This window comes from Caretta caretta, chromosome 18, assembly GCF_965140235.1.
Source record: "Caretta caretta isolate rCarCar2 chromosome 18, rCarCar1.hap1, whole genome shotgun sequence".
NCBI lineage: Eukaryota > Metazoa > Chordata > Testudines > Cheloniidae > Caretta > Caretta caretta.
Genome location: NC_134223.1, coordinates 267,931 through 284,205, shown reverse-complemented (window position 1 = coordinate 284,205; position 16,275 = coordinate 267,931). Strand labels below are relative to the sequence as shown.

Below are 16,275 nucleotides of genomic sequence, written 5' to 3'. Positions count from 1 at the left end.
GAAGGATGTAAGTGCTTGAGATCATTATCCTGTGACAACATTTCATTCCATTGGCATTATCACTTAATGAAAGCCAAACTAAACTCCAGTAGTGACCATTAGTATGTTGTGATGTTATTTTATCAGCAGCAAGCATTTATGCTGTCAAAGTGAAATGTTTAACATTCCTATTATAAGCACCTATACTCAGGGGTTGTCTAACTCTGGCAAAAATGTGTTTTAGGCTGAAACTTGGCATGCAGGGCATCAGCCCACAAGCATTTTTTTCATGTAATCAGTTTAGCCGTTTGAATATCTCAGATGATTTTGCTTCAACAATGTGGATTAATCACTTAGTCAAACAGAGACTGGCTTTTGAAGTGTCCAAAATTGTGTGTAAAAGTTGTATACAGCACAGAAAAGATGTCAAATATGTTTTGTTAACAAGCATTAAAGAACTGTTTGTTGACAAACATGTAAGTTAATATTGAGTAGTCAGGCATTGCTGCCAAGCACACTCAGAGATATACGAGTTAGTGCACTATTCAGTACATTTAGTGTTTAAACCAGAGACCAAAGGTCACTCTGGCGCGGCGTCTGTGTTATACCCTTTTGCCGATACAAATGATCTTTCTCTACTGTACCGTCAGCATTGTTCATGTGTGGTTTTGAATGGGCTAAACTGTCCCACTCTGTCTACTTTGTGGGAGGTGGTAAGTGCCATCATTCAAAAGAAAAATTTACATTCCTCCAGCAGTGAAGTTTAGAGAAAATTTGAATCATACCAGTTTTGAATTACTCAGCCTCAGGGGAATTGACCCTCCTTTCTATGTGCAATTCAAAAATAGCTTTGTTGTTTAAAACCAAATTCAGTTGAAACGTCAGTAATAGGCTAATAGTTTTACCAAAAACATAATTTACTAGCCTGAGCTTACATGTTTAAAATAGGAAGATTCTGCTTAGTCCTAAAACATGCTTTTACTGTGACCTCCTATCTTAATAGTCTCTATTTTTCAAAACTTCCCGTTGGACACTGGGGGTATGTTTACACTACGAAATTAGGAGGAATTTATAGAAGTCGATTTTTTAGAAAGCGATTTTATACGGTCGATTGTGTGTGTCCCCACTAAGCGCATTAAGTCAGTGGAGTGTGTCCACAGTACCGAGGCTAGTGTCGACTTTCAGAGCGTTGCACTGTGGGTAGCTATCCCACAGTTCCCACAGTCTCCACCGCCCATTGGAATTCTGGGTTGAGCTCCCAATACCTGATGGGGCAAAAACATTGTCGAGGGTGGTTTTGGGTACATGTCATCAGTCGCCCCTCCCTCTGTGAAAGCAACGGCAGACAATCATTTTGCACCTTTTTTTCCGTGCTGGTGCCATACTGCTTTCAGCAGATGGTGCAGTAGGGCTGCAAACCATCATCATCGAACGACCACTTCCATTGCCACTCTGCTCTCCTTGTGCTATGAATCCACCTCACAGGTCCTCCATATGACCGTCATCATCCACCGCTTCCGCTGCAACTCTGCTCGGCTGCTCTTGTCTCGCCATACCACGCCAAGCGTGCAGCCCACTCAGCTGTTGTGTCCTGGTAGCAGGCGGTGCGGTAGGTCTTCACAACTGGTATTCCAACCACTGCTTCCCCTGCAACTCAGCTCTCCTGCAGACGCCATACCACGGCAAGCATGGAGCCCGCTCAAATCACCGCAGCAGTTATGAACATTGTAAACACCTCACGCATTATCATGCAGTTTATGCAGAACCAGAACCTGCAAAAGCAGGCGAGGAGGTGATGGCAACGTGGTGACAAGACTGATGAGGACATGGACACAGACTTCTTTCAAAGCATGGGCCGCGGCAATTTGGCCATCCTAGTGATAATGGGGCAGGCTCATGCCATGGAACGCCGATTCTGGGCCCAGAAAACAAGCACAGACTGGTGGGACTGCATAGTGTTGCAGGTCTGGGATGATTCCCAGTGGCTGCGAAACTTTCGCATACATAAGGGAATTTTCATGGAACTTTGTGACTTGCTTTCCCCTGCCCTGAAGCGCAAGAATACCAAGATGAGAGCAGCCCTCACAGTTCACAAGCAAGTGGCGATAGCCCTCTGGAAGCTTGCAACACCAAACAGCTACTGGTCAGTCGGGAATCAATTTGGAGTGGGCAAATCTACTGTGGGGGCTTCTGTGATCCAAGTAGCCAACGCAATCACTGAGCTGCTGCTATCAAGGGTAGTGACTCTGAGAAATGTGCAGGTCATAGTGGATGGCTTTGCTGCAATGGGATTCCCTAACTGTGATGGGGCGATAGACGGAACGCATATCCCTATCTTGGGACTGGAGCACTAAGGCAGCCAGTACATAAACCAAAAGGGATACTTTTCAGTGGTGCTGCAAGCACTGGTGGATCACAAGGGACGTTTCACCAACATCAACATGGGATGGCCGGGAAAAGTACATGACGCTCGCATCTTCAGGAACTCTGGTCTGTATGAACAGATGCAGCAAGGGACTTACTTTCCAGACCAGAAAACAACCGTTGGGGATGTTGAAATGCCTATAGTTATCCTTGGGGACCCAGCCTACCCCTTAATGCCATGGCTCATGAATCCATACACAAGCACCCTGGACAGTAGTCAGGAGCTGTTCAACTATAGGCTGAGCAAGTGCAGAATGGTGGTAGAAAGAAAAGGAGTACTTGTGGCACCTTAGAGACTAACCAATTTATTTGAGCATGAGCTTTCGTGAGCTACAGCTCACTTCATTGGAGCTGTAGCTCACGAAAGCTTATGCTCAAATAAATTGGTTAGTCTGTAAGGTGCCACAAGTCCTCCTTTTCTTTTTGCGAATACAGACTAACACGGCTGCTACTCTGAAACCTGTCATAATGGTGGTAGAATGTGCATTTGGACGTTTAAAGGCGCGCTGGCGCAGTTTACTGACTCGCTTAGACCTCAGCGAAACCAATATTTCCATTGTTATTACTGCTTGCTGTGCACTCCACAATATCTGTGAGAGTAAGGGGGGAGATGTACGTGGCGGGGTGCGAAGTTGAGGCAAATCGCCTGGCTGCTGATTACACACAGTCAGACACCAGGGCAATTAGAAGAGCACAGCAGGGCATACTGCGCATCAGAGAAGCTTTGAAAACCAGTTTCCTGGCTGACCAGGCTACAGCGTAACCGTTCTGTTTGTTTCTCCTTGATGAAAACCTGCCCCCTTGGTTCACTCTACTTCCCTGTAAGCCAAGCACCCTCCCCGCCCCCCTTTGATCACCACTTGCGGAGGCAATAAAGTCATTGTTGTTTCAAATTCATCCATTCTTTATTAATTCTTCACACAAATGGGGGATAACTGCCACGGTAGCCAAGGGGCAGGGGAGGGAGGAGGGAAGGACAAGGCCACACTGCACTTCAAAACTTATTGAATGCCAGCCTTCTGTTGCTTGGGCAGTCCTCTGGGGTGGAGTGGTTGGGTGCCCGGAGCCGCTCGCGCGCCCCCTCCCTCCCCACGCTCTTGGGCTTCTGGGTGAGGAGGCTATGGAACTTGGGGAGGAGGGCGGTTGATTACACAAGGGCTGCAGTGACAGTCTGTGCCTTTGCTGCACCTCAACCATACGCCGGAGCATATCAGTTTGATCCTCCAGTAGCCTCAGCATTGCATCCTGCCTCCTCTCATCACGCTGCCGCCACCTCTCCTGTTGCTCCAGCCATCTATCCTCTTGCGTGTCCCTCCTTTCCTCGCGTTCATTTTGTGCTTTCCTGGACTCTGACATTGTCTGCCTCCATGCATTCTGCTAGGCTCTTTCAGTGCAGGAGGACTGCATGAGCTCAGAGACCATTTCATCGTGAGTGCGTGTTTTTTGCCTTCTTATCTGCACTAGCCTCTGGGACAGAGATGCTAGTGGCAGCGTTGAAACATTTGCAGCTGCTGGAGGGAAAAAAGGGAGAGTAAAATTGAAAAAGACCATTTAAAAGGCCATTTAAGGCCATTTAAAAGGAGGGGCTGATGTTTTCAGGTTAACGTGCAGCACAAACCCAACTATACCTCCCCCCCCCGTACCCAATTCTCTGGGATGATGGCTTCACCCCTTGCCCCACTGCATGGCTTACAGCGGAGATGATTTCTTTTCAGCCACAGGCAAACAGCCCAGCAGGAACAGCCATCTCTGAATGTCCCCTTAATAAAATTCCCCTGTTTCAACCAGGTGACCATGAATGATATCACTCTCCTAGAATAACACAGAGAGATAAAGAATGGATGTTGCTTGAAACACCGGGACCGCATGCTGCCATGCTTTCTTATGCAGTGATTCAAGACTATGTGCTACTGGCCTGGCGTGGTAAAGTGTCCTACCATGGAGGACGCAATAAGGCTGCCCTCCCCAGAAACCTTTTGCAAAGGCTTTGGGAGTACCTCCAGGAGAGCTTCATTGAGATATCCTTGGAGGATTTCCGCTCCATCCCCAGACACGTTAACAGACTTTTCCAGTAGCTGTATTGACTGCGAATGAATCCCAAGTCTTCAGGGCAAATTAATCATTAAACACGCTTGCTTTTAAACCATGTATTATATTTACAAAGGTACACTCACCAGAGGTGCCTTCTCCGCCTTCAAGGTCTGGGAGCCCAGGTTGGGAGGGTATTGGCTCCAGGGTGATAAACAGTTCCTGGCTGTCTGGGAGAACGGCTTCTCCACTTGCCTGGTATGTGCTATCTTCAACCTCCCCCTCCTCATCATCTTCCTTGTCCCCAGAATCCTCATCCCTGTTGCGTGAGACTCCCTTGCAGGAGAAGGGAAGTGGCATGTCTGGGGCTCTGACCCCGAGTGGGCGTTTGCCTCTTTGTTTTTTTGTTAGGCTTGCCTGAGCTCCCTAAGTTTCACGCGGCACTGCTGCGGGTCCCTGTTATAGCCTCTGTCCTTCATGCCCTTGGAGATTTTTGCAAATATTTTGGCATTTCGTCTTTTGGAACGGAGTTCTGATAGCACGGATTCGTCTCCCCATACAGCTCTTTTGCGATTCTGCGACTCCATGGTCACCTCTGCTGATGATATCTGCACAGTCACTTGTGCTGATCAGCTTGCCACGGTGGCCAAACAGGAAATGAAATTCAAAAGTTTGCTGGGCTTTTCCTGTCTACGTGGCCAGTGCATCCGAGTTGAGAGTGCTGTCCAGAGTGGTCACAATGGAGCACTCTGGGATAGCTCCCGGAGGCCAATAACCGTCTAATTGCATCCCCACTACCCCAAATTCGACCTGGCTATGTCGATTTCAGCGTAATCCCCTCGACAGGGAGGAGTACAGAAATCAATTTTAAGAGCCCATTAAGTAGACAAAAATGGCTTTGTTGTGTGGATGGGTGCAGGATTAAATCGATCTAACGCTGCTAAATTCGACCTAAACTCGTAGTGTAGACCAGGGCTGGGAATCAGTTCCACAGAGCTTAAGCAGTGTGGTGGGATTGAAAAGGTTCTGATTGATAGGTAGCAGCCATCCTATTTCAGTTGTGATGATGGCTGACAGAGGGAAGAGTGTCTTCTATTTGTCCCTTTAATCTGAATTGCGCAGATACCAAGCTGGAAGCTAGACCAGTTTACTGTCTGAGAGGAATTCATAACAGTAGCAGGGTGAACTGTTGATTGATTGTATTGTCACCCACAGCTATTACTTGAGTACTGGAGCATGTATTGTGAGCCGTGAGTATTAAAGGGGATATAATAAGGAATTTTTTTGTCCTAGTTGTTGAATGTTGGACCAAGAAGATCACAGCAAAGCCAGAGGAGGGAGCCCAGGAAGATCATCACTGTATGTGTGAAAGAAGATGTCCACCTGAAGAAAGCAGAAAATGCCTGGAAGCCAAGCCTGAAAAGAGACAGCCAGGCTGAGGACCCAGAAAATATAAAAACCCAGGTGAGAACAGTCTCAACACACTTTGTGAATGCCAGTGAACTTCTGGAGTGGTCTTACACACAGTTAATTGAATCCTCAATAGACACTAACATTTCATTCTATTAACACTGGAACGATGGTAGTTTCTTCTTGCTGCTGTGATACTCTTGTCTGGACAATAACCCTAGCAGCACTGCTGTCCAGTTTGAGTCACAGTTCAGATCTGACTTTATTTTTTTGTTTTACTCTTATTCAGAGTTAAAATTGGGTCACTTCATATATAAAGAGAGTGAAGACAGGGAATACCAGACAACCTACTACCTCTCTACCAAGATTATTTTTATGCAACTATTTTACTTGAATATTTCTGCCTTCCCCTTAAAAATAAACAACCTCCAACTTTCAGTGTAGCACAGAACTTCCTTTTCATCCCATTGTAGAATGTATTTCTGTACTGAGCCTGAGCGGCACTAAGATTCTTCTGTAGATTTCCCTTTAGCAAAGACCCGCCCATGCCCACACTGCTGTATCTCAGACTTTCTCTGTAGGTTTCTCTCCCTCCGCTCTTTCATGCTCTTTCATGGGATAACCACAGCGGAATATTTTTGGAGTACAGTGGAATTTTGTTCCAGTTGACAAATACAAACTTGACCAAATGAATATAAAATTATCTGTCTTAGAGTAAATATAGTAAAAGCTTGTTACCTCTATTGATAAAAAAAACAAAGCTTCTTCAAGTTAAACTTAACTATAGAACATAAATGACTGCTTCTGAAGTTATTCCAGATAAAAAAAATTTCAAGTGCCCAAGTCCTATTTTCAAAAGTGACTTAGGCATTTAGGAGCCTGTGTCACTAAAAGTCAATGAGACTTTGGTTCCTAACTGCCTATGTTACTTCTGAATCACATAGACACTTTAGAAAGGGTTGCCCCTCTTCTTCTATTGCTGTTAATCCATAGATGAGTTAATATTAAAGGTGAACTGAAAAGCTTTTTACCTTAGAAAACTGAGAGAGGTGCATGTTCCTGCACTTCCTGGTCCTTTAGATATAGGTGAAGTTATCAACTGTTACAGGAGAGATCCACAAAATCCATCTTGTGGGTAAGTGGCGGCAGAACTGACTTTCAAGTATTTTGTTATAAAATGTACAGTGGAGCCTGCCTCCACTGGAATGGGGATATAGTGAAATTCTATTAATTGTCAAGTACAGTGAAAATCACTCATAGTTTCAAAGCACTGCAGATTGCAATTCCAATAATAGGAAACCTCTGTTTGTGAGTAATAATTAATACAATTTTGATGCAGAGTAGATAGGACTGTGTTTAAGGACTTGTCTGGGGGTTTCACGGTATGTATGTCTGATCAGTTCTGGACATACATTCTGTTAGTGACTTGGCATCTTAAAAACTCCTTTTAAAAGTTTTTCTGTTCACCTTTAAAATGCATACCAGTTTATTATTCAGATCACCTCCTATAATCTTGCTGTGTTTGTGCTCTGCACTTATTGTTGTTTTTACTGACATGTTTAGGAGTTGTTCCGCAAGGTACGAAGTATCTTAAACAAATTGACACCACAGATGTTCAATCAGCTAATGAAGCAAGTAACAGACCTGACTGTAGACACAGAAGAGAGGCTAAAAGGAGTCATTGACCTGGTCTTTGAGAAAGCCATCGATGAGCCCAGCTTCTCTGTGGCTTATGCAAATATGTGTAGATGTCTTGTAACGGTAAGAGTGGCAAAAGTCAAACAGGAGTTTCCTGTGGGTAAGTTCTCCCCTTGCTGGACATCATTCCCATAGACTAAAATGGGAATTATGTAAACACATCCAGGGCAGAATTATACCCTTTAGTATTTTTATTGAACTTCTTAGTGTAGCTGAGAAAATCTTATATTACAAAATTGTGTTTACATGTATATATTGGCCGCACATGCACCCAGAAAACCCAGAGTGAAATTGACTAGGAGTGATGTTAAACTGAGGTCCAGATTTGTAGCTATTGGGTGCTGAGCACCTTTGAAAATTTGGTGATTAAATTGCAGTTCAGTCCTAAAAGTAGCTCCATAAAAACAGGTTTCAGAGTAACAGCCGTGTTAGTCTGTATTCGCAAAAAGAAAAGGAGTACTTGTGGCACCTTAGAGACTAACCAATTTATTTGAGCATAAGCTTTCGTGAGCTACAGCTCACTTCCGATTGAGCTGTAGCTCACAAAAGCTTATGCTCAAATAAATTGGTTAGTCTCCAAGGTGCCACAAGTACTCCTTTTCTTTTTCCATAAAAACAGGATTCCAGATTCAAGTTGTGTCACTGATTTCCAGAGCAAATTTGTTCAGTTTGCGAGTAGAAAGCTGAGGCAATTTCTACATTCCAGCCCCACAAACTGACCCTGGGCTCTGACAATCAATCCACTTTTTTTATCTTGAGCCTCATGGTTTTGTAGTCCCAACTGTGTTCTCAGTTACACTTATAATGGCTTTTTGCAGTGTTTATGATGTATTATGTAAAAGCATATTTACACAAACTTTTTAAAGCTGTTTATTTATTTGATAGAGAGAAGGCTTTGATGTGTATCGTGTAAATCTGTATCGAGGCACATTTTAAACTAAAAAGTAGGTATCCTGACTCATTACTGCAGTGACTGTCATGAAAACAGGTACACAGTTCATCAATGTGATACTTCATAACCACTCCAGTAGTGATTCAGTAACAGAATGGTGCAAATGCCATCTTGAAATGGACATGCAGATTAAAGAACTATTACTGATTTATGATAGAATTTAATGCCTTTTTGGAATTGACCTCATCAGATCCAGAGTTCATTTCAGGCCACAGGATTGTGCCCTGGCCAGATAATTCCAATTCTACATAGAACTTGAGTGATTTTTATCCTAATGGTGCACCATGACAAACAATACAGTCGAGGATTGCTGGCCATGCTATTGGCAGTAAAACTGAGATTTTCCTTATGTTAGACATCAGTCACCCTACTAGTGTCAGTCATTAGACCTGTTACGATATCTAACACAATAGGTACTTTAAAAATGAAAGGAAAAATGGAGATTGAGGGTGGAGAAAAGAGGGGTAGAAGTAGAGAAGAGGAGGGAAAACAGAGAAGGAGAGGTAGTGATGGAGAGAACTAATCCTACCAGAAATAGCACCTCTTGTCACTCACAGACAAGAAGCACTGCCTCCAGAAAAGCCATTTCAGGCATCAGAAAGTTTCAGGCGAGATAGGGGAGGGCCGAATCACCAATCTTAAGGTAAGAAACATTTACCCGTAACATTTGGGGAATGACCCTTATTTTTCCAAGTGTTGATCCCTGTTTTTGTCATTGGTAGAGCACTGCCCCAGAGTGGCACATTTCTGAAATGAACCCTGCAAATCATGGACCTGATAAGATTTAGCTATGGTGTACGTACTGTTACATAGGCGATACATACAGAGTGCTCTGTGAATGTTTATTAACAATAATATATATTGTTGTGGCATAGCTCTGGAATCTGAAACGCATAATACAAATCTGTATTTTAAAATGTTCTTATTTTTAAAAAATCATGAATCATAAACAAGATTCTTTGTAGGGAAACCATAATCTACTTCTAGGCTAAGATGTTGTCAGACAAGGTTTAGTATGGAGAAAATTTTCATATCTGAATTTTGTTGTCTAATGAAAACACTGGCAAGATGGTTGTCTAATGAAAAACACTGGCAAGATGATTGTCTAATCAAAAACATGGTTGTCTAATGAGAACACTGGCAAGATGCTTAACTGTAGTAGCCTTGCAGTCTCTGCTATTACTGTTTATAAAATATGTAATAAAATGTAACTGAGAGTGCATAGCTGAGATCCTTTGTATGGCAAGGTTTAATTGTGCTTTTCCCTGTGTTTTTCTTCCACTGGATACAGCTGAAAGTACCTATGGCAGACAAGCCTGGGAGCACAGTAAATTTCCGCAAGTTGCTACTGAATCGTTGCCAGAAGGAATTTGAAAAAGACAAAGCCGATGATGATGTCTTTGAGAAGAAGCAAAAAGAGCTTGAAGCTTCTACCACTGTGAGTTTCTTCATAAAATCTCAGTGATCTTTGATAGTCCAATCATAGAAGACTAGAGCTGAAGGAGACCTCAGGAGGTCATCTAGTCCAACCCCTTGCTCAAAGCAGGACCAACCCCAACTAAATCATCCCAGCCAGGGCAATCTTGAAGGACTGAATCATAGACTATCAGGGTTGGAAGAGACCTCAGGAGGTCATCTAGTCCAACCCCCCTGCTCAAAGCAGGACCAATCCCCAACTAAATCATACGACTGCTGTGGATGCTTTGGAAAATTTTGATTTCCTATGTTGCTGTGGTTGGGTTTCATAAAAAAGCTATTTGCATTAACTGAAGCCCTTATGATTATATGTTTCATAGTTTGGGGAGTAAGAGGTTGGGAATGTGAACAGCAGTAACTCTAGCTTTTCAGAAGCATGTGCTACTATGTGGTTTCCATTTGCATGCTTTCTAGAATTCCCCTTTCTGTTCTACAGCAAGAGGAGAAGACGCGACTCCATGAGGAGCTGGAGGAGGCCAAGGACAAGGCTCGACGGAGATCCATCGGAAACATCAAATTCATTGGTGAACTCTTCAAACTTAAAATGCTGACAGAGGCCATCATGCATGACTGTGTGGTGAAGCTGCTTAAGAACCATGATGAAGAATCCCTGGAGTGCCTTTGCCGCCTGCTCACCACCATCGGCAAGGACTTAGACTTTGAGAAAGCAAAGGTAAAGAAAGGACTGAGTGACAGTGGCTGAACAGGGATGCAAAAGTGGGGGCTCAGTACTTTCCATTGCCGTTGTTTTCTCTAGGAATTTCTGTCATGTTCTATTAAATCAGATGCTGAGAATGTTTCATCCCCACCCTGTCACATTGCCTTCCCACCCCTTTCCAATATATTATGTACTGTTGGCTACATTAAGCACTAGCTGCAATATTTTAATTCCTTTTGCTGTTTAGCTGTTTCCAAATAATTCACCCAGCTACACAACCTGAAAAGTATTTGACATACATAATATCTTCCTTTTACACATGGAATCTTAATCTGTCAACCGCAGTCCCCAAAGCCTTAAAATGGATTCCAGTTTTTTTGCTCCTTGGGGATTGTGTTACATATGGAAATACATCTTCAAATGAATTGTTCATGGTAACATCTGCAAGGCACATTGACTGACCTAAACTTCCTCATTATCAAAGCAATCACAGGCTTAGACAAAAAGAAAAGGAGCATTTGTGGCACCTTAGAGACTAACAAATTTATTTGAGCATAAGCTTTCGTGAGCTACAGCTCACTTCATCGGCTGTAGCTCACGAAAGCTTATGCTCAAATAAATTTGTTAGTCTCTAAGGTGCCACAAGTACTCCTTTTCTTTTTGCGAATACAGACTAACGCGGCTGTTACTCTGAAACCAGGCTTAGACAAGTCTTCTGATTGTATTGTCTTCTCTGAAAATTCACCTTGTGTTGTGTTGTGATCACAACCTGTAGTGTGATCATAGAATCATAGAATATCAGGGTTGGAAAGGACCTCTGGAGGTCATCTAGTCCAAACCCCTGCTTGAAGCAGGACCAACCCCCAATTTTAGCCCCTGATCCCTAAATGGCCCCCTCAAGGATTGAACTCACAACCCTGGGTTTATCAGGCCAATGCTCAAACCACTGAGCTATCCCTCCCCCCTGAGGCAGATGTTTCACACTGCACTGCTACATTGTCCTTCCCCTATTTTTCCAGTAGATGTAAGTGTAGTTTAGTGCATTAAACGTTAGATTAACTCAATCCCATTGGCATCAATCATCTGCTTCTATTTCACACAAGCCAGGCAAGGGATGAAGACGTATTCAGATTTGTCTGCCAGATCTCAATCAGACACAACTCTGGAAACTGAGCTAATTGTTTTCAGCTGCTCTTAGAAGGGAGTTTCCTTGCAGCTTGGTGGATTGCAGGGATCACAATGGAAACCAATCCTGATCCTTACAATGATCCCTCGATGGATTGTTTGGGGGACCGTGGGCTGAGCCTAGTGGCCTGCTAGGCAAGGCTGAGAGCTTCTTAACGAGGCTTTGATCTCTAAGCCCTTTAGCACCCATCAAGCCTTAACCAGGGTCAGGGCTGCTCAGGGAGACCCGGGCTTTAAAATGCCTGCTCCTAAGTGACCAGAGGAGCTAGCGAACAGGAGTGGCTAACAGAGGAGTTTTCAGAGGGAGGAGTGTGAGGGGAGCTAGATACACTTAACATTCTTTAAAGTTAAAGCCAAAAATACCTGGGTAAAAAATCAAAGAACAACAAAGGAATGAGCTTCAGGAGTTAAAAGAGAAGTCCAGCAACAGAGTGGGGGCTATCCAATTTATTGCACTCAATGCAGCATGTATGATTACCTGCCCTATGGGTGCATTTGGTGCAAGGAGCTCCTGGCCCTCAGAGACCATGTACGGGCTTTGGAGACCAGAGTGGCTGAACTGGAGGAGCTAAGGAAGACAGAGACTTTCCAGGACACAATAGAACAGTCCCACCTCTGGTCTGACAGCCTCTGTGCTCTTGAGGAGGATGGAAATCTCATGGAAGGAGAACATCCAACTGGGGCAGAGGGAAACGATCCCATAGTTGAGACCCTTCTTCCAGATCATGTTGTGGTATCCTCTCACACTGAGGATACCTCTCCCAGGGAGGGAAGTCCAGTTATTAAGAAGAGACAGGTATTAGTAATGGTGATTCGATCATTAGAAACATAGAGAGCTGGGTTTGCGATGACCAGGAGAACCGCATGGTGACTTGCCTGCCTGTTGTGAAGGTTGCGGATGTCTCAAGACATCTAGATACACTTATGTGTAGTGCTGTGGGGGAGCCGGTGGTCATGGTACATGTTGATACCAGAGATATAGGAAAGGATAGGAGAGAGGTCCTGAAGACCTAATTTAGGCTGCTAGATAAGAGATTGAAGTTCAGGACCTCCATGGTAATCGTCTCTGAAATTCTTCCAGTTCCACGCGCAGGCCCAGTTAGACAGGCAGAACTGCAAGGTCTCAGTGCATGGATAAGATGATGGTGTAGTGAGGAGGGGTTTAGATTTATTAGGAACTGGGGAAACTTTTGGGAAAGGGGGAGCTGATTCAGGAAGGATGGGAAGTGCTTATATACCGATGCTAGGAGTCTAAATAATAAGATGGGTGAACTAGAGTGCCTCATATTAAATGAGGATATTGAAACGTGGCGGAATGAGGATAATCAATGGGACACAGTAATACCAGGGTACAAAGTATATCGGAAGGACAGAATAGGTCATGCTGGTGCAGGAGTGGTACTATATGTGAAAGAAATGAATCAAATGAAGTAAAAATCTTAAATCAATCAAACTGTACCATAGAATCTCTGTGGATAGTAATTCCATGCTCTAATAATAAGAATATAGCAGTAGGGATATATTACCGACCACCTGACCAGGATGGTCATAGTGACTGTGAAATGCTCGGGGAGATTAGAGAGGCTATTCGGATTAAAAATTCTGTAATAATAATGGGGATTTCAGCTATCTCCATATTGACTGAATACATGTCATCTTGGGATGGGATGCAGAGATAACGTTTCTTGACACCTTAAATGACTGCTTCTTGGAGCCGCTAATCCTGGAACCCACAAGAGGAGAGGCAATTCTTGATTTAGGCCTAAGTGGAGCACAGGATCTGGTCCAAGAGGTGAATATAGCTGGACCCCTTGGTAATAGTGACCATAATATAATTAAATTTAACATCCCTGTGGCAGGGAAAACACCACAGCAGCCCAACACTGTAGCATTTAATTTCAGAAAGGGGGACTAAACAAAAATAAGGAGGTTAGTGAAACAGAAATTAAAGGTACGGCACCAAAAGTGAAATCCCTGCAAGCTGCATGGAAACTCTTTAAAGACACCATAATAGAGGCTCAACTTAAATGTCCACCCCAAATTAAAAAACATAGTAAGAGAACCAAAAAAGTGCCACCGTGGCTGAACAACAAAGTAAAAGAAGCAGTGAGAGGCAAAAAGGCTTCCTTTTAAAAAGTGAGGAAAATAGAAAGGAACATAAACTCTGGCAGATGGGAGATTCCCAAACCTGAGCCATTCTTTTTAGGTGACAAATCTGAGGAACTGCCCCAGATTGAGGTGTCATTAGAGGAGGTTTTGGAACAAATTGATAAACTAAACACTAATTTGTCACCAGAACAAATAGATAAAATAAACCGTGATTAGTCACCAGGACTGCAATGGCCTTTTCTCATTTGAGTGCTCCTTTAGCGTCTCCATCGTCCAGGGGCCCCACTGGTTGTTTAGCAGCTTCCTGCTTCTGATGTACTTAACAAAAAATTTGCTGTTACTTTTGGTGTCTTTGGCTCATTGTTCTTCAAATTCATTTTTGGCCGTCCTAATGATATTTTTACGCCTCATCTGCCAGAGTTTATGTTCCTTTCTATTTTCCTCACTTTTTAAAAGGAAGCCTTTTTGCCTCTCACTGCTTCTTTTACTTTGTTGTTCAGCCACGGTGGCACTTTTTTGGTTCTCTTACTATGTTTTTTAATTTGGGGTGGACATTTAAGTTGAGCCTCTATTATGGTGTCTTTAAAGAGTTTCCATGCAGCTTGCAGGGATTTCACTTTTGGTGCCGTACCTTTAATTTCTGTTTCACTAACCTCCTTATTTTTGTTTAGTCCCCCTTTCTGAAATTAAATGCTACAGTGTTGGGCTGCTGTGGTGTTTTCCCCGCCACAGGGATATTAAATTTAATTATATTATGGTCACTATTACCAAGGGGTCCAGATATATTCGCCTCTTGGATCAGATCCTGTGCTCCACTTAGGCCTAAATCAAGAATTGCCTCTCCTCTTGTGAGTTTCAGGACTAGCGGCTCCAAGAAGCAGTCATTTAAGGTGTCAAGAAACGTTATCTCTGCATCCCATCCCAAGATGACATGTATTCAGTCAATATGGGGATAGTTGAAATCCCCCATTATTATTATTGAGTTTTTAATTTGAATAGCCTCTCTAATCTCCCCGAGCATTTCACAGTCACTATAACCATCCTGGTCAGGTGGTCGGTAATATATCCCTACTGCTATATTCTTATTAGAAGAAGAAAGTACAATTACTTACCAAACAGTAACTGTGGCTCTTTGAGATGTTGTAGTCAGTGTGAATCCCATGACTCACCCTTCATCCCCGCTTTTCAGAGTCCTCAGCTAAATGGGCTTTGAATTGCAAAGGAACTGAGGGAGGGCCATGACCCCTCTATGGGAGTACAAGGAGGCACAGGATATATGTGTGGCCCTGGCAGACACAGCTATTAAAAGAAATCTGGTCTCATGCACATGGAATCCACATTGACTACAACATCTTGAACAACCTCAATTACTATAGGGTAAGTAACTGTACTTTCCCTCAATTCCTCCCCTTCTCAGTATCTACACACTAGCTGCATCACTCAAGGCTTCAATCCTGCACCATTGATGTCGGTAAGAGTTCTGTCACTAAGGGTATGACTTACACCGCAACTGGAGGCGTGATTGTAGCACATATAAACATACCCGAGCTAGCTTTTACCTTGCTGGCTTGGGTTTGGGTACCATTAGCAGTGAAGCTTCAGCAGTCTGGGCTAGCCACCCAAGTACAAGTCCACCAGTGATCCTTGTAATGTACTCAGGTGACTACCCTGTTCTACCGTGGCTTCACTGTTATTGGTACCCAAGACAGCTAGAGTAAAGCTAGCTTATGTCTGTCTACATGTGCTGCAATCACACCTCTGATTGTAGTGTAGACAGACCCTCGCTTCCTAGGATCAGGAGCGGGCTCGTAGGCTGTACTTAGTGTTAGGATATAGATATTCAGGCCTGTCTGTAAAGGCCTATACTCTAAGAATTTAGGTGTATTCTTATCACTTGGCTAGTTATAGAGGTATAAAAGAAAGTATCAAAATCACCATCTGCCGGTGTAAGAGTCTTCTCCTACTGTGACAGTCTGAGGCCCTGTTCTTAGGCTAAGGACTTTGGCTAAGCAGCAGAGGCAGCCATAAGCTGGGAAGCGAAGGGTCACATCCTCACACTGAAACCTAGTCACATTGAAAGAAGGTGCTATTGGGCTGTTAGGAATACAATCCTGTCCTGATAATGCCTATCGCCTCTAGAGAAAGGGAAGTGCCTAGAAGATGTAAAAGGAAACTTCGTTTGATAGCATCCTGTCTGGCAAGAACTCACTTATCAATAGCTAGGATGTGAAATCCTCATTTCTGTGTTTGTTCTATCACTGTAGTCCCCATTTCCCTATTGTTTGCCTGCATGATCTCTGTCTGGTTCTGTGATTGTTTCTGTCTGCTGTATAGTTAATTTTGCTGGGTGTGAACT

The 16,275-nt window shown here is 43.5% G+C and overlaps 1 protein-coding gene across 47 annotated transcripts in view; it reads left to right on the top strand.

Annotated features, from left to right (window-relative positions):
* EIF4G3 (eukaryotic translation initiation factor 4 gamma 3) overlaps positions 1 to 16,275 on the top strand; it is a 457,314-nt gene that overhangs the window by 348,184 nt on the left and 92,855 nt on the right. For all 47 annotated transcript variants that reach the window (XM_048825364.2, XM_048825402.2, XM_048825383.2 and 44 more), the window contains 4 exons: positions 5,725 to 5,895; positions 7,405 to 7,602; positions 9,783 to 9,929; positions 10,404 to 10,640. In XM_048825364.2, the coding sequence (XP_048681321.2) occupies positions 5,725 to 5,895; positions 7,405 to 7,602; positions 9,783 to 9,929; positions 10,404 to 10,640 (753 nt within the window). The remainder of the gene's footprint in view (positions 1 to 5,724; positions 5,896 to 7,404; positions 7,603 to 9,782; positions 9,930 to 10,403; positions 10,641 to 16,275) is intronic.